The 21351-nt window shown below is 45.7% G+C and overlaps 1 protein-coding gene across 1 annotated transcript in view; it reads left to right on the forward strand.

Moving 5' to 3' along the window:
- The first annotated feature begins 7298 nt into the window (after positions 1-7298).
- SNX7 (sorting nexin 7) overlaps positions 7299-21351 on the forward strand; it is a 58842-nt gene continuing 44789 nt past the window's right edge. The window contains exons 1-5 of the mRNA XM_015405475.1: positions 7299-7302; positions 9501-9775; positions 15048-15158; positions 17809-17973; positions 19100-19304. Of these exons, the coding sequence (XP_015260961.1) occupies positions 7299-7302; positions 9501-9775; positions 15048-15158; positions 17809-17973; positions 19100-19304 (760 nt within the window). The remainder of the gene's footprint in view (positions 7303-9500; positions 9776-15047; positions 15159-17808; positions 17974-19099; positions 19305-21351) is intronic.

Here is a 21351-nt window from a genome sequence, read left to right on the forward strand (position 1 = left end):
CTCGTGTCCATGTTTGCTTCTTTGTTGTTGTTTTTATTAAAACATTTATGTTATGCCTTTCCCCATGGCTCAGGGCAGTTTATAATCCAGAATTTAAAATACCAATACACACACACACACACCAATAAAATGACTGGAACATTAAAAGCTATGGTCAATAAAATAGCCTCACAGACTCCCTAAAGGTTTCCAAGGGTGGTGCCACCACACCTCCTATGGGAGTCTGTTCCATAGAGGGGGAGCAACCACTGAGAAACTACAGGACTTTGTTGATGCCAGGAAGGCCACCTTTAGTGAGGGAACACTCAGAAGGCAGCAAGCTGAAGATCATAGCTGGCACACAAAGATGCACAGGGAGAGACAATCCTTCTTAGTCTAGGAAGGATTTTAAAGATCACAACCAGCACCTTGAATTGAACTCAGAAATAAACTAGCAGCCAATGAAGCTTCTTTTAAGTAGGTAAAATATATTCCTGACAGACCCCTAACACCAATTGAGCCACCATATTCCGAATGAATAGGATGTTCAGGTCAGCTGAACTGGGGAATCTGATGCAACTGGTAAAAGACACATTTGGCCACCCCACAAACCAGCTTTTCAAACAACAGGGCTTGTTTCATTTGTACCCCCAAGCTCCTAAACTGCTCTGCAGATGCCAGCTCTACTTCATCCGCCACAAGTGGATCCAGTGCCTCTGAAACATCAGTCTTCCCAACCAGCATTGCCTCTGTCTTGTCTGGATTCACCTTCAGCTTGTTCTTCCTTAGTCAGTTAACACTGTTTTAGAGCCATGACAGATGCACCTGGAAGCTTAGGTAATGAAACGTAGAGCAGGGTGTTGTCTGCACAGGGATAACATCCAAACCCAAAGCTTTGGTGTTAAGTCATTAGGATCTGAAAACTAACCATGGTGAGGTAGGTCAGGCAAAAATCATTGTCAAAGTAGCTTGCAGTCAGGTCAGGGGGACAAGCAATGGTGAGATTATTGGTAAAGTCCCTGAAAGCAGAGTCAGGTAAGGCTGATCAACTGGGACTGGAATATGTAGAAAGCCTTGTAGGCAGGAAGTCCATATAAATAGGTTATTCGGAGGCAGGGAATTTATGCATAAGCTATCAGAAGTCTGGAATGAAAGGCTGCTGGGTCTTTAGGAAGCTGTTCTGTTGCTCAGTGGCATCATGAGGCTGAGTCAGTTTCATGATCTTATGAGGGGGCTGGCTCCCAGTCCTAACTCCACAATTCCCATCCGAAATGCAAAGCTACACTGTTTAGTCTGTTGGCTGATAATCAGCTGTTCAACATGGCAAACATTTAAAGCTGCTGTCTTCCTAAAAATTAAGCAAAAGAACATTCACAGAGCAGCTGTAGGAGGCAACACACATTTTTCATTCTTGAAAATACATGTTTGCAGATCTGTTTATGACAGAAATTTATGGAGTGAAAAATCTAAATGTCAGCATCTTCAGTTCGACAGTTCAGATTTGTTACTGAATATAAGCCTAAGAGGCATTAATGAATCATTTATGAATTGTACCCTTCATAATGTTTAAAAATAAATCCAGCTAATGCAGAAATAATATTTCTGCTCTGTGTACAAGAACTTTAAAAAAACAACAACACATACACTGTAAGTCAACACTTTAATACTTAAATGTACCATCTCCTGGGTTCTTGGAAATAACAGCAATTTTAGTCAAGTGGGATTTCGGGAAGTGTGGTGGTATGAAATATGTACTAGAGAAAGATGCTATGGGATGGGTACAGCACCAGCCCTTCCCTGGTTTCCATTAGTCCCACTTCAGTCCCTGCCCTACCCACAACTTCTGCCCCCATCCACTCATCACCTGCCTCATGCTCATTTTTGTCAACAGCCCATTTGTCATTCTCAGCCGCCATATTTGTCTAAATCCTTTCCTTCCATGCCTCTTCCTCCTTTTCCGATCACCTCTTCAGCCTTCTCTGTAATGCGTCCATTCTGTGTACTGCCCTTTCAAACAGTCACTATGTCCTTTCTTTGCTTCTGCAAGAAATAGCAGCAGTGAATAAGGAGAAAGAATGCAGCCCTGTCCTTACTGTATCTGCAGTAAGGGGGTAGGCCATATGTGGGTGGCAGTTAGTAGTAGAGGGAAGTTGGAAAGAAATGCCCATTTCTTCTACTCCTTGAACTCTAGGGGCATAAGGTAGGCACTGATCAGAAATCTGCCCCTGTCAGAGGCAGCCTCAGAGGTGGAAGGATGTATTTTTGACATTTTAGGCAGACTCAGAGCCACAGGTTTTGGACCTGATTGCTGTAGACCAAATATCTTCTTCTTGCTCCATGATCAATGCATGTATAAGCAGTACATCAGTACATGTAAGTAGATGTCAATGTATGTGAGCAAACTCCAGCAGCCTTTTTCTTCTTGACAGAGAACAGCAGAAGGGTGTGGTCTGAATTAAAAGGAATATTCAGACCTTTCCCCACTCCCCACTCTCTCCTGTACCAACACAATTCCTTCTGCAGGGCTCCAGTCCAGATTGTGCATGTGGAAGGGCTAAATATACATCTGTCACACTGAGGGACCCAAAATGGTTTGAGGGGAGGAGACTTACCTAAATAAACTCCCACAACCTCTCCGCTTTGAATAAGTGACACTGCTGGCAAGGGCAGTCAGCTTAAGCACACTAGCTTGAATGTGAAAGAACCTGTCTCTCCTGTGGTGCCTCATGAATCATAGAATCATAGAATGTTAGAGTTGGAAGGGACCTTGCAGGTCATCTAGTCCAACCCCCTGCACTCTGCAGGAGCATAGCTGAAAGATAGCTCTACATACCTACAACATACCTGAAAGATGGTCGTCCAGCCTTTGCTTGAAAACATCCAGCGAATGAGCACCCACCACCTCCCGAGGCAGACTGTTCCACTGCTCAACCACTCTTACAGTTAGGAAGTTTCTCCTGATATTTAGCCGGTAATGACTTTCTTGTAATTTCCACCCATTAGATCTAGTCTTGCAATCCAGAGCAAGAGAGAATAAATCTGCTCCATCTTCTACATGACAGCCCTTCAAATACTTGAAGACTGCAATCATGTCCCCTCTAAGCCTTCTCTTTCCCAGGCTAAACATACCCAACTCAGCCTTTCCTCATAAGACTTGAATTCCAACCCCCTCACCATCCTGGTTGCCCTCTTCTGGACACACTCGAGCTTGTCAACAACCTTCCTAAAATGTGGTGCCCAAAACTGGACACAGTACTTCAGGTGCGGCCTGACCATAGCAGAATAGAGCAGAACCTCCCTTGATCTGGACACAGTGCTTCTGTTAATGCATCCTAAGCTTGTGTTTCTGTGGCAGAATGGGGAAAGGCTTTGTTTGTTTGCCAGCCACATTTCTAACAACCATTTTGAATTGCCATTAAACCATTTAACAGTGACCAACTAAAAATTAGGGTATTTTTCAAACATGTGACCCAGTACATAGCTGGAATTGCAGAAATGATAAAAACTCATCTTCTGATGTACAGGCTTTGGCCCTCACCACCATATTCCATGAATCTCCTTCATGTCTTTTTGAGTGCCTTCAAGTTTGTCCCCAGATCAGTAAAATCTAAGATCAAGGTGGATATGTAATTTTCAGATCAGTCAGCTTTACCATTCCCAGTTCTGTGAATGGAGTCAATTGAGATTTGTGTTCTGTCTTTGATAGCTTCAAGATTTTACACATGTAGCCAAGTTATTATGTCAGAATACCACTTGAGATATTTACGTACCTTATTTCAAAGGGGAGAAACCAGCTGTCTTTGTCTCCAGATTGTGAAACTAGTTTGTGCAAACATTAATAGAAGCGTTCCTCCAAACGTATTATTAATAGGATGGGAATTGTCCTGTTTCTGCTTCTTCCATGTATTCATTCGCAAAGTTTGCTGCCTAACCAAAACATTATTTTTTTCCTACTGTATGAGTATCTAGAAGTAAATTGACTTCATATATCATTTTTTGCAGCTTGCACAATGGAAATAAAATGGCTCTCTAAGCAGTGAAAAATGAGAATCTTAAAGCTGTCAAATTTAATAATCCACATTATTACTCAAAACATAAACATGAAGTACATACATTTTATAAAATACCTGGCCGTGTAGCCTAATGGTGCCCCTGGAGCACAGGAACCCTGCGTGTTATCTTAGAAGAAAATAAAATATGCCTTCCCCCTTCGTTGTTGTGCCCAGTTGGTACTAGGTGTGCAGGGCCTTTTACATTCTGTATCTGGAGCCGAGGCAATCCTGTTTTAAAAGGTTAAAAAGTTGTTCCTGAGAAGACTGCTTTTGCTTTTTCAGTTTGCTTCTGTCAAGCGTCTGCATTAAAATCTGACTGGCACCTATCACAATTTGCCTCAAATGGTCTTCTTTTGTAAATTACAGGGCTTGTGTTGTGCAGCGGCTAAGGGTGTGAGCCATCGGCTGTTATATCTATCGCAATTTTTATCCCTGTCCTTCATCTAAAAACTTCAGAGTGATGAACATGGTTCTTTCCTCCTATGTGTTATCCTTACAACAATCCTGTGTGGTAGACTGAAGTGAGAGAAAGCAACTGGTCCAGTAAGCTTCATGGGAGAGATCTTTCCAGCCATAGGAGGAGATCAGGGCTCTGCGGGACCTAGCACAGTTCCGCAGAGCCTGCAAGACGGAGCTCTTCCGCCAGGCTTTTGCATAGGAGCCGCCACCACCATTGTACCACCAACGCCCCATGATTTCTGTATGTGGCCATCATGATGCGGGCATCTTGGGTGAGAATGGGACATTTTAGGGGACGGCCATCTTGCTTTTAGGAATCTTATCTTTGGAAGTGGTTTAGAGGAGCACCAAAACTGTTTATTAATTGTGATGTATTTTTAATATTTGTATTGTTCTATTGTTTTATTGGCGATATGCCTTGTAAGCCGCCCTGAGCCTCCAAGGAGGGTGGGATAGAAATGTAAATAATAAATAAATAAATAGCTCAACACTCTAACTGCTACACCATACTTTCTCTCAGCACACTATGCTGGCGCTCAGGCTGCTTATATATCAATATATATAAAAGAAAGTCCCTTCACCGTAAAATCAACGCCGAGGCCAAACACCAAATTCAGGGAGAGAGCTCTTACCATGGCATATGTGCTCATTAAGAAGGGATTTTTAGAAATTCAACCCCTAAGGGGGTCAAAAGGGATAAAATGTGCTCCCCCTATTGATCCCTATGCAGCTGCCAGGCTGCTGCCTCCTCGCACCCCCCCCCCCCCACCCCCACTGCTGCAGAGCTCAGTGTTCTGAGGGAAAAAACAGTTACAGGGGACTACAGAGAGCTAATGACAGTTGAGGAAATCAGGAGTGGCCTGTGAGGTGAAGCAAAGCTGCTGGCCCAGCCTCCCTATGGCTTCAAACATGCTCCACCCTCCTACAGCTGACAGGCAGTTGTCTGTCAGGTGGAGCAGCAGTTGTAGGATGCTTAAAGCCATGAGGGAGCTTGCCCCAGCAGTAATGCCTTAGTGATCCTGCCAGCCCCACCTCCACAGTGACTTCTAATACTCCTCCCCCCTCCCCCTCCTACACTGGACAGGTATAGGAGAGGAGGTGGGATGCTTACAGCCACTGGGAAGGTTTGCTCAGCAAGATTGCTCTTGCAGCTGCCGGGGAGGTTTGCTCAGCAGGATTGCCTTAGCCCTGCTGCTGGCCCAGCCTCCCTGATGCCTTTCAACATAATCCCCCCAACACCAGACAGGCAGGTGTCTGTCAGGTGTAGGTGTCACGATTGCGCCGGTGAGCTAGGCAGGGTACGCAAAGTCCAAAACATAGACTGGGGTCAGGGCACCAGATGAGACAGAGCAGAGTCCAGAATACCAAGTCAAAACACCGTCTAGGGTTACTGGAGATTGCAAGCAGAGTTCAGAAGCCGGAAGCCGTTCGTCAAAGTCAAGGTACACAGTCTGAAGTCGGGAGCTGGGGAAACAATGTCGCGCAAGCCAAAGTCAGGAGCCAGGAAGTCCGAGAGAAAACCAGGAGACAGGAATACAGGATCCGGGGTGCAGCGTTTTGTCTATGCGATTAGTTGCCAGCACAAGTTGAGAATCTGAGAGAGCCACCTAAAAAGCCCGTTCCGCTTCTTAGCCAATTACTGGCCACTAACAGGGTCCTGGCCCTGGTCAGTACTCTGGGCTTAGAGGATGCCGATCTCGCATGCGCGGCTCCTTACGCCAGGCAGTGTCCTGGCTCTGGTCAGTACTCTGGGCTTAGAGGATGCCGATCTCGCATGCGCGGCTCCTTACGCCAGGTTGCCATGTCCCGCCGCCTCTGATCGCGCAAATGAGCCACCGGTGTGGGGGGGGAATCAGGAGGCGTGGTGCTTGTGGTTGGCTCAGCCGGTGCGGCTCCAGGTGTAAACTCTCCTGGGAGCTGGTGCTCATCCTCCACAAGACTTAGGTCTGGTGCTTCAAGGGGTGCAGGGAGTTCACCCTTGGACGTTGAGGGCGCAGAATCCCCGGGATCAGGGTCTACGGGGTCAGGCTGCACTGCGGTCATGACAGTAGAAGCAGGACCAGGGTACTTTAATCCATCAGGGACACCGCCCCAGCAGGATCACCTTAGTGATGCTGCTGACCCAGCCTCTCTGATGGCTTCCAACACACTCCCCCCACCGCCTACATCTAACAGGCGGTTGTCTGTCAGGTGCAGCAGCGGTTGCAGGGTGCTTAAAGCCATGAGGGAGCCCGCCCCAGCAGTCTACAGAGAGGTCCTTCAGTAAAGGGAAAAAAAGCACGCATGTCTCACTTCTTTTTTTAAACTACAATCTTCTTCATTAGAATTCCTACAACAAATGTTACATTTCAAACTTTACATCATCAGTATTATAACTGGATTTATGGAAGTTAAATACTGTAGCGAAGCACGGGTATCAGGGTAGTATAAAATAAAATAATCAGTAAGTAAAGGAATCTAAAACCAGGGAAGTTCTCAGTTCTCAAACCTTGCATCTGCCATGAACATCTATATACTAATAGCCAATCCAGCTTGATATGTGGATACTTATGTTCGCAGATCGGGAACAGGTGGAGAGAAGAGAGATTTTTCTCCAAACTTGGGGGACATCCCAGGTTTGCAGAAAAATCCAAAACCTTCCAAAAAACGGAGGGGGAGAAACCCAGAACAGAGGAAATAGTGTCTGTGCTTGCATACACAATGCCCCTCCGCTGCCAGTGCCTGCTGGCATGTGGCTTCCCCCAGCTGTGTCGCTGCTGGGCCTAGAGCAGTTTCCCTCATCACTAGCATTTCTGAGGCTATGGGAAGATGGGTAATCAGGGATCCGGCCAAGGCTGGGGGAAGTCACGCTGAAAGAAGCCACACCTGGCCCAGCTGTGCTGGGGGATGCTGGGCTTGGCTGTGGTGGGAGGAGCTGTGCCAGGTCTGGCCTCACTTGTGATGGAGAAAGCCAGGGAGGCTGGGAGTGTGTGGGGAGATAGGCACACAGGGAGCACCTGATGAAGGCTGGGGGCAGGCAGGGGGAAAGTCATGCAGGGCCCTAACCTGCCACCTGGGCTCCTGCAGCAGGAGGGGCCATCAACAACGCTGGCAAGGGTGCGTTCTCAGAATTTCCCCAGAGACAGGAAGGTAGCTCAGGTAAGTGGTCACTTAAGGAGGCTAGATGGAGGATGGGCTCAAGAGAGGCAGGAGTTTTGGAGATACTTTAGTCAGCCCCCCTAGCTCAGCCAGAGTATGTGGGGGGGGATCTGGAGGGAAAGGATGAGGGGGAGAGCAGTTGGGTTGCCAGTGGGTAGGATCCAAGTGATGGGGTGAAAGAAAACCAGAGTAATGGGTGAGGGGGAGAGAGAGTTATAAGGGTGGGGGAAGGAGAAAGACAAAACGAGAGGGCTAAAAAAGGCATGATGAAGAGAGAAGAGAAAGAGAGATAAACATATGTAAGAGAAGGGTATTTGGAGGACAGAGAAAGTGAGCGAGACTGAGAGAAGGGGTGGCGAGAATAAGCAAAGGAAGGGAAGTGGGATGGCCACTGCCACAAGTTTTTCATGGGTCCCCACTTGTTCTAGAATAATGTTTAAATCATTTATTATTAAAAACATTTCAAAGCTGCCTTTCTGCTCAAACAGGGTCCCCAAGGGGGCAAACATTAAAACATTTTTAACATTAAAACAGCACTGAAAGTAATATATAAAATCATTCAATAAAAACATATAAACACATAAACATAAATAGCAATACTTAGCATTTATATGGCTAATTAAAGGTATATAAATCCTGGTAATAACTCTGTTATACAAGTTATGTTATTGCCATATTTCAGATGATATGAGAGATGGGTCAGTTTTCCCAAACTAAGCCTAATAAATTTGTGGCAGTGGTGGCTCTCTTAGCTACTAAGCGATGCTTGCTGTAATTAGAGAGGCTGTAGGTTGCTTGTTTCTACATTTCTTCTCACAATGCTGCAGCTGCTCAGGGAGTTTCCTTTTAGTTCGCTTGACCACTTCATGTAGCGGATTACCCACCAAGTAGCCAGTTTTTGTATGGTGATACCCAGAACACGGAAACTCCAAGGCAGCTAGTTATATATATAGTAGTTTGTTATTAGATTAAAATTTGCTTTTAATGTTTTACTGATGTATTTTAAAATCTTGGAATTTTGTAAAGGTGCACTCCTTTTTGTATGACTGGTCTAAGGACTGTAGAAATAAACTAAACTAAAACACTTCATGTAGCGATCTATCAGAAAATGTACATTGAATATTGTCCTTTAAAGCACTGTAACAATGCAGTTTCCAGTGCAGAGTCTGCCTGCTTATTTCCAAAGGATCTCTGTTGCCTGAAAAGAAGGGGAGAGTCCGGATGTGTGAACTTTCTGGGTCAGGGAAAGTGATGCCACAGTTCTAGGCTCCAAGGCTATTTTTAAAGGGTTATTGTGGCTTGTAGATTGATTGATACTCCCTTTTCCCCTTGGTGCTTCATTGATGACAGAGTGGCCAGTTTTTAGGGAGATGGCCATTGTGGAGCTGGCTGTTGCCTGACAATAAAAGAGCAGCTGGTTGAGATGTCAGCAGGGGGGCGGAACTGCTGGGGAAAGCATCTTGAAAGAGTTTGAGAATAAAACCTTGCTTTTTATAGAACCAACAGTTAATTGGAGAGCAATGAGTCAATAACTTGATTTTTCTTTCATGTGTTATAGGATCCTTTAAAGAGCTAAGCTTCCAAACTATATTATCAGCAGTACAACAATGATACATAATTGGGGGCTTCTGATAGTGTGCTTTGTCTCCAAGTGAAAACTAAGCTGTTATTTAATGCAGTAATTTTTCCTCAGCCCACTATACTGCATATCCAGCATTTTAGAAACATTAAGATGACTTTTCTGTCCCCACAACCTTGAGGGCTAGAAACGTGGATGTTTCATCATTTCATAAATATAATGTGTGAGTTTGTGGCTCACGATATGAAGGCCATGTGTTACCCTTGACCCACAAGTTATATGCAATCAATTAGCTACTCTAACAATTACTACTAGTTTCAATGGCAGTGAGCTGTATCTTTGGGGTGGGAGTGAAACATCTTTCAAGTGTCTTGTTTATTCACAGGACGCATCACTGTTGGAGGTAAATTCATTCAGTCCTTTGATGCCAACATCTCCTTCATCTATGATAAACCAGTACAAATTTGAAGATGAACCAGAACTAAAGGACCTTTTCGTTACAGTTGATGATCCAGAAAGCCACAATGCTGCCATTGAGACATTCACCACCTACAGAGTTGTTACAAAGGTGAGCTTTCTGTTAATATAACGTGTGGCTTTCTGTGAATGTACTGTTTGGTCACATTAATATAATTTCTTTTAATGTACTGTTTGGCCACATTATGAGAAGACAAGACTCACTGGAAAAGACATTAGTGCTAGGGGAAGTGGAAGGCAGCAGGAAAAGAGGAGGACCCAGCACGAGCTGAGTTGTCTCAGTCAAGGAATCCACAGCCCTCACTTTGCAAGACCTGAGCAAGGCTGTTAATGACAGGACATTTTGGAGGTCATTAATTCATAGGGTCACCAGAGGTCAGAAGCAATTTGATGGCACTTTACACACACACACACACACACACACACAACTGTGAGGCTTCGATCGTTTGGATGTTGTGATTGATTGATGATGATGCAATCGGCCGCTTGTGCTTCGTGTACATTTGCATGTGTTGTAGATAAAGATACTGTAAAGGAAAATTTTAAAAACTGCTAAATGCTTGTAAGGCTTTCATAAAGGTGCAGAACGTTAGTGGTACAGTGAGGTCTGGTGACATAAGCTTGGATTCCACTAGTTCTTCTGACCCTTGGGGGCTTGTGTTTACCAACAGCACGCTCTATCATATGGCTTGCCACTTAACTAAGGCGACTTTCCATACCAGCCTGTAGAATGGCATATGGGTCTGCTGTTAAGAGGAAAGAAGTAGTCAGACATCTCAATGGACAGGCTCAGGATCTGAGTCAGTGCTCGAGTAGATCTTTAAATTTTGGTCCTAAGTATTAATAGCATGGCTCGATGACATAGAAGTGATTCGGAAGAGTTCCCTCTTTTGCAGCAGCATTTAATCCAGAGTGTGCCAGATAAATGAGCCTCTTCAAAAGGGCTCTTACTTCTGGTAACTGTACCTCCTATGTGACAAGTGGTTGCTAATGCTGCTTGTCAGAATGTGATAGCCTCCAGGTAGCTTGCCATTATCCTAACTGGTAATGGTGCTAGTTAGCCCTGCAAGGAACTCTTTTCCCCTACATATACACACTTACATGGCAATCATAAGGCAGTTTAAAAAGGTATTTTTAAGCCTAGGGAAGATATATTTTTGACAGTTTAGTCTGTCTAATAAAAAATGAGAGCAATCTGTCGACTTCCTCAAGGCTGAGTGGACTGAAATAATCCAGAATAGAACCAGAAGACATGCATGGGGCCTCGAGTTCACTCACTGTCTCAACTGTGGCGGGGAGATTGCGGTGGAGCAACAGGACGTTATCTGCAAAATAGCTTGCAAAAGCCTCACAGCCAATTTCCAATTCCCTAGCATTTGGTCTGCCCTGTGGCTGCTCTGTTAATGACTGAATAGTTCTAAACAATTGTGCTGGGCATGAGCTTAGAGAACGCAACTGGAGCAGCGTAGAACTCTCTCTTTGCGGCTTTGACTGACATCTCATAGGATTTCACAAACGTCCTATAGGATGCTCTTGTTGCTTCATCACGAGTGTGCCGCCACCGTCTCTCTAGTTGTCTGAGCCCTCGTTTCATCAGGCGCAGTTCCTTGGTAAACCAAGGAGCCCCCTTAGAGCGAGGGCACAGAGGGCATCGGGAAGCAATCTTGTCAATGGCAGCCGAGAGTCAGCCATGCCAATCCTTGACTAGCTCATCTAATGAGCCACCAGGGGGCATAGGTTCCTGTAGAGCCATCTGAAGCTGCTGAGGGTCTATTTGGCTACGTGGGCAAGCTAAAATGCACTTGCCGCCCAAACAGGGTCAGGGTGCCACATTCATGTGGACCTTCAGGGCACGGTGGTCCGACCATGGAACTGCCATAGCAGTAATCCGGTCCACTGTGACCCCCGCCGCGAAGATCAAATCAAGCATGTGACCGGCTCTGTGAATGGGGGCTGTTACATATTGGGAGAGTCCCAGTGCCACCATGGACGACACCAGGTCCACCGCATCATCAGCATGGACATTGAAGTCACCCAGGACTATCAGTCTAGGGTACTCCAATGCCCAGCCAGACATGGCCTCAACCAGGGATGACAGGCCATCGGCCAGTGCATTGGGCGGTCAGTACACTAACTAAATAGCCAAACTCTCCCCAGCTTCCCACACAAAGCCAGCACACTCTATGCCTGGGAGCCTTAACGGCGGGAGCACCCTGAAGGAGTAAGCCTCTTGTATGAACAAAGCCACTCCTCCCCCCCAGCCCTTAGTCCATGACTGGTGGAGGATGGAGAGCCCAGGTGGAGCCAATTAGGAAAGCGCTATGGTCTCCCCATCTCGCACCCAGGTCTTCGTCATGCAAGCCAGGTCCGCACTTTGCTCCAGCAGGAAGTCCTGCAGGGCTGCGGTCTTATTATTCATGGACCTGGCGTTACACAACACAAGTGTTGGAAAGGGGTCATTAATCCTAGCCCCACTGACTGCTACCTTTGAGATGGGGCACAGGCTGGAAGGTGGCTGAGCTTCTCTATTTCTCTGTCCCCTTCCCTTCATTTTCCATTTGACCCCACCGCTGTACTTTCCCCTCCCCAAGAGCACTGGTATACCTTGTCCCGTCGTCGCCATTTGTTGATAGTCTTCACAAAGCCACAGACCAGTTTATGCCTGTTGATGATTGGGTGCCAGCATATATGCAGCACAGCAGCATTGGCTCTCAGTAATTCCTAGATTAAGTACAAATTTGACGCAACCTACAATATTCCGATCAATGGATGCCCTCCTAATTTAATCTAGTAGCCTATAAAGCCTATTTATTTATTTGTTTATTTTATTTCCTCTTTGTTCTCTTCCCCCCCTCTTGCCCCTCCCCCCTTAAATAGCCCCTTCAGCTAGCCAGTAACTAACTAATGGCTAAACCGGTCTATGGCAATTTTACTTTAAGCACCAGATAACCTCCTATTAATTGATTTGTAAAATTTAAGTAACTAATTAATTAATCAAACATCGCTATAGGGTATTCAACGTAAGTAATTCAATCATCAAATTTGTCACTAATTAATTGGGGAATAGCAATAATTAACACAATACACAACCCATTTATACGTCCCTACCCTAGCCCCATTAATTAAATCTAACCTATCAGTTCTCTAATTCATTGCCTACATCTGTTGCATCTGTGGCCAGCTACCAGTCAGTAGGTGGCAGTTCAACCTCTGAGTCCAGTCCAATAATCTTCCTTGGGCCCAATAATTTATTTATTTGTTTGTTTATTTATTTATTTATTTATTCATAGTCAAATTTATACCCTGCCCTCCCCGCAAAGCAGGCTCAAGGCGGCTTCCAACAACAATACAACAATACAGAATAAAAGCATAAATAGTACAGAATTAAAACACAAAAATTAAAATAGTGCATTACAAACATTACAAAGTACTGGCGGCAGTTAAAAATAAACAAATGAGATGTTTTCAAATGAAAGTGCTGCAATGTTATTCCACAAAAGTGTTTGGATGTTATTTGCTTGTTCTTGAGGCAGCTGCTGATGTCAACATTACGGACCGTGCACTAAGGCGGCGGCCCCTAGTTCTATGCCTGGCAGAAGAGCTCCGTCTTGCAGGCCCTGCGGAACTGTGAGAGGTCCCGCAGGGCCCTGATCTCCTCCGGGAGCTTGTTCCACCAGGTAGGGGCTGCCACCAAGAGGGCCCCGGCCCTAGTAGCAGCTAGCCTGGCCTCTCTCGGGCCAGGGAGGGTCAACCAATTTTGAGACCCAGTGCTCTCTGGGGTATGTATGGGGAAAGGCGGTCCCGTAGGTATGTTGGACCCCGGCCATATAGGGCTTTAAAGGTAAGAACCAGCACTTTGAAGTGGATTTGTTATACTATTGGCAAGCAGTGCAGTGTCCTCAGCGCAGGCTGGATGTGCTCCCATCTAGGGAGACCCATCAACAGCCTGGCCACGGCATTCTGCACTAGCTGCAGCTTCCGGATCCATGACAAAGGCACCCCCATGTAGAGAGTGTTACAGTAGTCTAGTCTCGAGGTGACCATTGTGTGGGTCACTGTAGCCGGGTCAGCGTGGTCAAGGAAGGGAACCAACTGCCTAATCAGCCTCAGATGATAGAAGGCCAACTTGGCAGTGGCGGCTACCTGGGCCTCCATGGTAAGGGAGGAATCCAGGAGCACTCCCAAACTCCGAACCTCCGGCGCTGGGACCAGTGAGGCCCCCCCAAAGGTAGAGAGTGGGATCCCCACCCCCGAACCACCCCAACCCAGGCACAGGACCTTCGTCTTCACTGGATTCAGCTTTAGCCGACTCAGTCTGAGCCACCCTGCCACGGCCTGCAAAGTGCCATCCAGATCATCTGGTCTGGAGTCCGACTGGCCACCTAACATCAGATAGAGCTGGGTGTCATCAGCATACTGGTGACATCGCAGCCCATACCTCCGGGCAATCTGGGCAAGGGGGCGCATGTAGATGTTAAATAACATTGGGCACAGCACAGCCCCCTGAGGCACACCACACTCAAATGGGTGCCTCCTGGACTCCTGTTCCCCTCACGCCACCCTTTGTCCCTGACCTTGAAGAAAGGAGGCAAACCATTGCAAGGCGAGCCCCCTAATCCCCACGTCTATAGGTATCAGTTTTTGTTCCTTGGGCCCGCTATCTACCAGCATACCAGCCTCTGCCCATCTGTCCGAAGCTCTCCCAACCAGCCATTTTGAGCTCTGTGGGGGTTGTCCGTCATCCGAAAGTCCTCACTGTTTCTGCTGCTGCTGCCCCCGTAGGCAAGCCAGAGGAAACAGGATGCTGCTAAAGCCATAAATTCGGCTGCCACTCCCCCAGCCCAGGCCCAGTCTGGGGGCCTCAGGAGAAGGCAAAGACCCTCTCTTGGTTCCCCGGCCCCAGCCCTGCCATCTGGAACATTCCCACAGGCGGCATGGTGGTACTGTTGTTGTTGGACCTGTCGGCGGTGTTTGACACAGCCGACCATCAGGGTTGACCGTCATGAGCTTTAGTTAAGCTTGGGCTATGTGCTTTAACAACATCTTGGAAAACTGAACTAAGCTGTGAAGATGACATTTTCAGAATACAAAACTAGGGTATGGAGTCCTATTGTGGGCAGAGTGAGAATTGCTACAGTGTGGATTAGGAAGAAGCATGAACAGTGGCTTGAGGGGAAGCAGACCTTTGCCAATGAACAAAAGAACCTATGTAAGAGTGAGTCTCTTACATAGATTGATAACCATCATGCATGAATTTCCATATTATTTCCCATGCACATCTCAAAGTAGCAGCTATACCCCATGCATTTCTGAAGGTTGTTTACATATGTTCATAATTTGTGCTTTTAAAAAATTATTTGCAGACAACCCGTGGTGAATTTGACTCCAGCGAGTATGAAGTTAGACGAAGGTATCAGGATTTTCTTTGGTTAAAGGGAAAACTTGAAGAAGCACATCCAACACTGATCATTCCTGTAAGCCTAGACTCCTTTTTATACTAGCTTGTTTACTTAAGTAGAAAACTGTGCTCCACAGTGGAGATAAGGCATCATTGGTTTTGTGACTGCAGTATTTCGACTCTGTCAATAGATCTCTATTGTGGGACAAACTTCTCAAATTAGGGATTGACAAGCGCCTTTTATTTCTGATTCGGAAGCTGCATACGGCCAATTTTTGTCAAGTGAGGTTTGACAATAAAGGCTCCCTCACCAAGGAAATAAGTGTTTCTAAGGGGGTTAAACAAGGGTGCGTTCTTGCCCCTTCACTTTTTAACCTTTTTATTTCTGATTTATCATCCTCCTTGGATAGGGTTAATGGCCATCCGCCTAAATTAAACATGACTGCAGTTCCGGTTTTGCTCTACGCGGATGATGCGGCCATCCTTTCCTTTACAAGGATTGGTCTCATACGCTCTCTATCCGAGTTTAATGCTTACTGTTCCCGGAATTGCCTTTCCATTAACTTTGACAAGACAAAAATATTGGTTTTCTCTAAATCATGGAAATGTAACCATTGGTCAATGGCGGGAAGAGAAATACAGCAAGTAAAATCCTTCCGGTACTTAGGAGTGCTATTTTCATACAACTTAAGCTGGTGCTCGCATAGAGAACACTCCCTGACTATGGCTAAGAATAAGGCTGCAGCCCTAATTCGGTTTTTTTTCCAAAAGGGCAACCAATTTGTACCAGCTGCGCTTAAGATGTTCCAAGCAACTGTTATATCTCGTCTGCTATACGGGATCCCTGTTTGGATCCAGTCTTTCAATAAGAGAGTTGAGAGCATTTACTCCAGCTTTTTGCGTAGGATTCTTGGTGTTTCCAACTCAGTGTCACTCTTTGCTCTTTACAAGGAGCTGGGTCTTCACTTGGTAGAATCTCGGGCTTGGATCATTACGATCAAATATTGGCTTCGGCTTTACTTTCGATCTCCCCCTGCTAGCCTAATGGCCCAACTTTTAACTGACCCCTATATATCAGAGTGGTCACAGGCCATAGTAAAAAAGGTGGGTACCCTAGGTATTGACCTGGAATCCCTCTATAACTGTGGTGAGGTCGCAATCTTGCAGGTGGTCAAGAGGAGAATGTGGGATATAGAGGCGCAGATCATTAATGCCGGTAGTCTTGGGGTCTGCTCTCCCTATTCATTACCCCTCCTTCCCCTACATACATCCATGGTACCGTATAATGCTAATTTGACAATCCCAGTTTTTAGGAGGGTTTTTATGCTTGCAAGGTTCAGCCTTTTCCCTTCAGTAGTGGTCTCAGGTAGATACAGGGGTGTCCCGTATAAGGATAGACTCTGCAACTGTAATCTTGGGGAACCCGATTCTGTTACCCACATTCTTTTTCGCTGTCCTAAATATTCCGCTATGCGCAATATCTTGATTCGTCCTCTCTTCCCTATGCAGAGAGACTTTCTGGATAGGGACTTATCTTTTTTCCTAGCAGACAAGAGTCCAGCAACAACACTATCTGTCGCAGAATTTTTGACCTATGTATGGAAGTCAAGAGTAATACTCTGTAAATCTCGTAAACCATGTTAGGACTGTTTTGTGTTTTTGAGATATTGGGAATTTTGATTGATGTTGTTCTTTGTACCTACCCTTAAACTCTCCCCTGTTTGATTTATCTATGGTATGCCAAATAAAGGTTCTCTGTTCTGTTCTGACTGCAGTTCTGTAGTCAGTCCCCTAATCTCCCTTAGTACTGTATTTAATTTGTAATACTGGTCTCCATGCAGATAGCAGAAACCATACAACAGTTGTAGCCACAGTTACCAGCAAGGGTTCTGCAAAGTCAAGGGTTCCCTCAGGTTTGTGGAAAAATTCAGTGTTGTCACCCACCCCCATTTTGGGATACCCTAACACAGGCTGCATTGGCTCAAGTGGTTAAGACGCTGAACTGCAGGCTGGAAGGTCGGTAGTTCAGCAGTTCGAGACTCGAGTGCTGCATGACGGAGTGAGCTCCCGTCTCTGGTTCCAGTTCATGCCAACCTAGCAGTTCAAAGGCAAGAAATTGCAAGTAGATAAATACTTGCAGTTCCCTGCTTCGGGGGGAAGGTAACAGCATTCCGTGCACCTTGGCATTTAGTCATGCCGGCCACATGACCTCGGAAACATCTTTGGACAGTGCTGGCTCTTTGGCTTGGAAACTGAGATGAGCACCGCATCCCTAGAGTTGGATTCGACTGGCTTTCGAGCAAGGGAAACCTTTACCTTAACACAAGAAAAATAAATGTAAAAAAATGTAAACATTTTTTTGCTTCAGGTTAGGTGGTGTTTTCAAGTTGACCCAGCAGCTGTTATGGGGTAATGGTGGGGTGAAGAACTGGACTAGGGGTGGGGAAGAGAAGGTAACCAGAAGGAGTGGAAGAATATGACAGTGAGCAGCAAGAGAAGGAGCAAGAAGTTAAGGGATGGAAAAATGGGATTTCCTTTTCCCCTGTTATCTTTTACGGGTCTCATACTTGTATTTCTTCCAATAACAGAACTGACATCAGCCATTTTAATTTAAGGCACTGTTTTGCATACAGAATGTATTTTTCATTTCTTCAGTTAAAGTTTCATATTTTTAGATACGCATACAGTTATGCAGCTCATTCCCCCCCCCATTTTTTTTTCCTTAGCCATTGCCTGAAAAATTCATAATGAAAGGGGTTATGGAACGATTTAATGACGATTTCATTGAGACTCGAAGGAAAGCACTGCATAAATTTTTAAACCGGGTGGCGGATCATCCCACTTTAACTTTTAATGAAGATCTAAAAATTTTTCTTACTGCACAAGCCTGGGTAAATAAACCTTTATTACTATTACTGATGTTATTAGAACGCATGATTTACCACAAGTGTCCAGAATAGGTATTGGACAAGTTTAGAATGACATCTGTAAGAATGGACATAATCAGGTGATATTCCCCTTCTGCCCAGACTTTTCTTCGGGGAGAGCTCAGGAGTTTGGCATAAAGCTTGTGTGCGTCTTTCTCCCCTTTCTACACTGAGAAATGATTGAAAAAAAGCAGTGTGTACAGGGAAGTCTTGTGTTGGTTATAAATGTAGGATCTTCCAGTTTGCTCATTCATGAGGTCTGGCCTCTTCTTGGTACAATCTAGTGGAATGGTGAATACTGTGCTGAGAAATCAAATATGATGTTTTCTACAGAATCATAAAAACTACAGAATTTTTTGAGGAAACCACTTTCCAGAAAAGTTAGTCATGCTTCAAAATCCCAATTGACTGCATTGTGTGAATCCCCAAGGAAGCCTGTTCTCTCGCTAGGAAGTTCTTACTAGGGTCATGGATGAAACCAGGGCTATTTTTGGGCAGGAACGCACAGGAACGGAGTTCCGGCTGGCTCCCAAGTTGGCCACGCCCAGCAGGAACTCATTAGCATAATAGGCCACACCCAACAGCAGAAACTCATTAGGATTGGCTACATTAGGGGTGTATGGCCTAACATGCAAAGGAGTTACTGCTACAAAAAAAGGCCCTGGGTTTTGACAACAAACAAGGTAAACAGAATAACAAGGAAAAGGTGGGTGTGGCTGGATAACCACACTTCTGGTAACATGGGGGTGCGGCCTAATGTGCTAATGAGCTGTGCTGTCAGGGGTGTGGCCCAATATGCTAATGAGTTCCTGCTGGGCTTTTTCTACAAAAAGAGCCCTGGATGAAACCATGTTGGGCAATATATGGAAGTCCTCAAAGAGTCCAAAGGATGGGGTGATGAGGCACAAGTGGCCTCAGTATGGCAGCTGTGATGCCCACCTGGGACCCCCACAACTTGTACATCCACTGCATAAAAGCAAGAGGCAGACTGTGTAATGTGGGGACTGTTTTACTGCATTTTATTTTAATTTGGCATGGACAAAGAAGCATTCACCTTCATAAACATTTGCTTTCCTCCCTTAATTTTCAGGAACTTTCCTCTCACAAAAAGCAGGGGCCTGGTTTGTTGAGCAGAATGGGACAAACAGTCAAAGCGGTTGCATCCTCGATGCGAGGAGGAGGTCTGAAAAACCGTCCTGATGCGTTCACAGAAATGAATGACTACGTGGACGTCTTCAACCAGAAAATCAGCCTCTTGGACAAAATCTCTCATAGAGTTTATAAGGAAGAAAAAGGTTGGTAAGAAGAAAGCCGAGCACGTATAGATCATGATCCATGGGTTGATCACTGGCAAATTCTCAGTCATTTTCCATCTTCTTCGAGACTCCAAGTAGCTGTGCTAAAATACAGTAGAATCCAGCAACTCTTCTCTGTTCACTGCTTCTCTATTAATCGGGTCTCTTGCAGAGGGAAACAGTAGACATCATTACTACTAGAGAATATTACATGGAGTCACATGAAATTGCCTTATACTGAATCAGACCATTGGTTCGTCAAGGTCAGTATTGTCTACTCAGACTGGCAGCGGCTCTCTGGGGTTTCAGGCTGAGGTCTTTCATGTCACCTGCTACCTGATCCTTTTGGCTGAAGAGGCTAGTGATTGAACTTGGGACCTCTGGCATGCCAAGCAGATGCTCTACCACTGGGCCACTGGCCCTTCCCTCCCCCCCCCCCCCCGGTGGCGGCAGCAGCAGCAGCAAACGATCCCTGTGCAGACAGTGGCTGAGTTCTAACTTATTCTAGCACAGCTTTTACAATGTGATACTAAGTATGTCTACCCAGAATCCTACTGAAGTCTGTTCTCTGGGGATTACTACCAGGAAAGTGTCCTTAGGATTGCACTGTAAAAGGCTTAAAGGAGGCATTGGGTCTTCTTCCCTAGCAGCTGTCCTTCTGCTATGAGACTTGGGCTATTCCCAGGTAGCAGCAAGAAACCCAGAACTCAAAGCAGAACAATGGCCATGCTCAGTTGAGCACTAGGACACAGCAGCCCCCTCCATCCTCAAAAAAAAAGAGGCACTGTGTAAAATAAGGCCTGCTGTGCTGAGGGAAGAGGAGCCACACTGTTGGAAGGGAAAGGTGGCTGGCACTGTTGTGGAACAGCACTCATCCTCCCACTTCTGCCCAACCAACTGCTGTCTGCTTGCCTGACTGACTCCTTGCCATTTGGCCAGCCTTGTGGGGGCAGCATCCCATAGAGCAGCCAGTGGAAGTATCGCTGAAGAACTTGGCATTCATGTAGTGCATAATAGTCCTTTAATAGCCCAGTAAGGTAGGTGAGAATTGCTATTCCGATATGACAGATGGGAGACTGAGACTTAAGAGAAAGTGGCTTGCCTAAGGTGAGTCTGTGACTGAGATGACGTTTGAATTGGCAGCCTCCTGAGTCGCAGTTCATTCTCTGACACCAACTCTGCTGGTTCCCACAAGCATAAAATGTACCTGCTGGTGGATTGGAGAATAGTCACTGCTGGATTTCGTAGACAGTGCAGCCCTGCTGCCATTGTGACTGTACTGTGAGAGTTTGTCTGCTGTTCAAACAGAAGCCCTAACAAGTAAGGGCCAAGTCACATGTTACAGAGGACTTCATACAGTAGTGTTTTGGGAATTCCCACCTGGGAAGTTAAGTCCCTGGCAGTTGTGGCCCAATCTGGATTGTGACTGTGGCACACGGGGAGCAGGGGCTTCAGTCAGTGCTATTATCTCTACATTAAATGGACCCTGGGAGCTGCCATTTGCCGCATTAGGGAAGCGTGCATACACTGATGGATAGATACACATAAGTTTTGTTTCTAGTGCCATTTCAGTTCAGAAAATGATGCAAGGGGGTGCTTAAGGTTCTTGTGTGCCAGGATCCCAATCCAAATCAGGCAAATCAGACACCTGGGAACTGTGTCTTCAGCATGGAACTCCAAGCTGACATCTGACCCAATGTCCTTGTGATGGTCATGTGTATACCATGTAATTGTAATGTGTGAACTCGTGGTAAGGCAAGTGGGGCTGGGAGCTGGTTTGTGTACTGGTGGGATATTTGTATGGCTGGCGGGCATATAGAATTAGGGGTCCATGTGTGTGTGTTGGTGATTGGTTATCTTTAATAATCATCATCAGCATTAAGAGAGGAGGCCACATGGGTTGTACTTGGAAGCATCTGTATTTCTAATTCATAATTAGAAAGTATAAAAAGTAACAACAAATGCTCTTAAAATGTACTGCTTTTTTGCAATTTAAATGAACACGCTCAAGAACAGGCCTTTGAAACTTGCTATGAATATTGCCTGG

Source organism: Gekko japonicus, unplaced genomic scaffold (assembly GCF_001447785.1).
Source record: "Gekko japonicus isolate JY-2015 unplaced genomic scaffold, Gekko_japonicus_V1.1 scaffold1998, whole genome shotgun sequence".
In the NCBI taxonomy this organism is placed as follows: Eukaryota; Metazoa; Chordata; class Lepidosauria; order Squamata; family Gekkonidae; genus Gekko; species Gekko japonicus.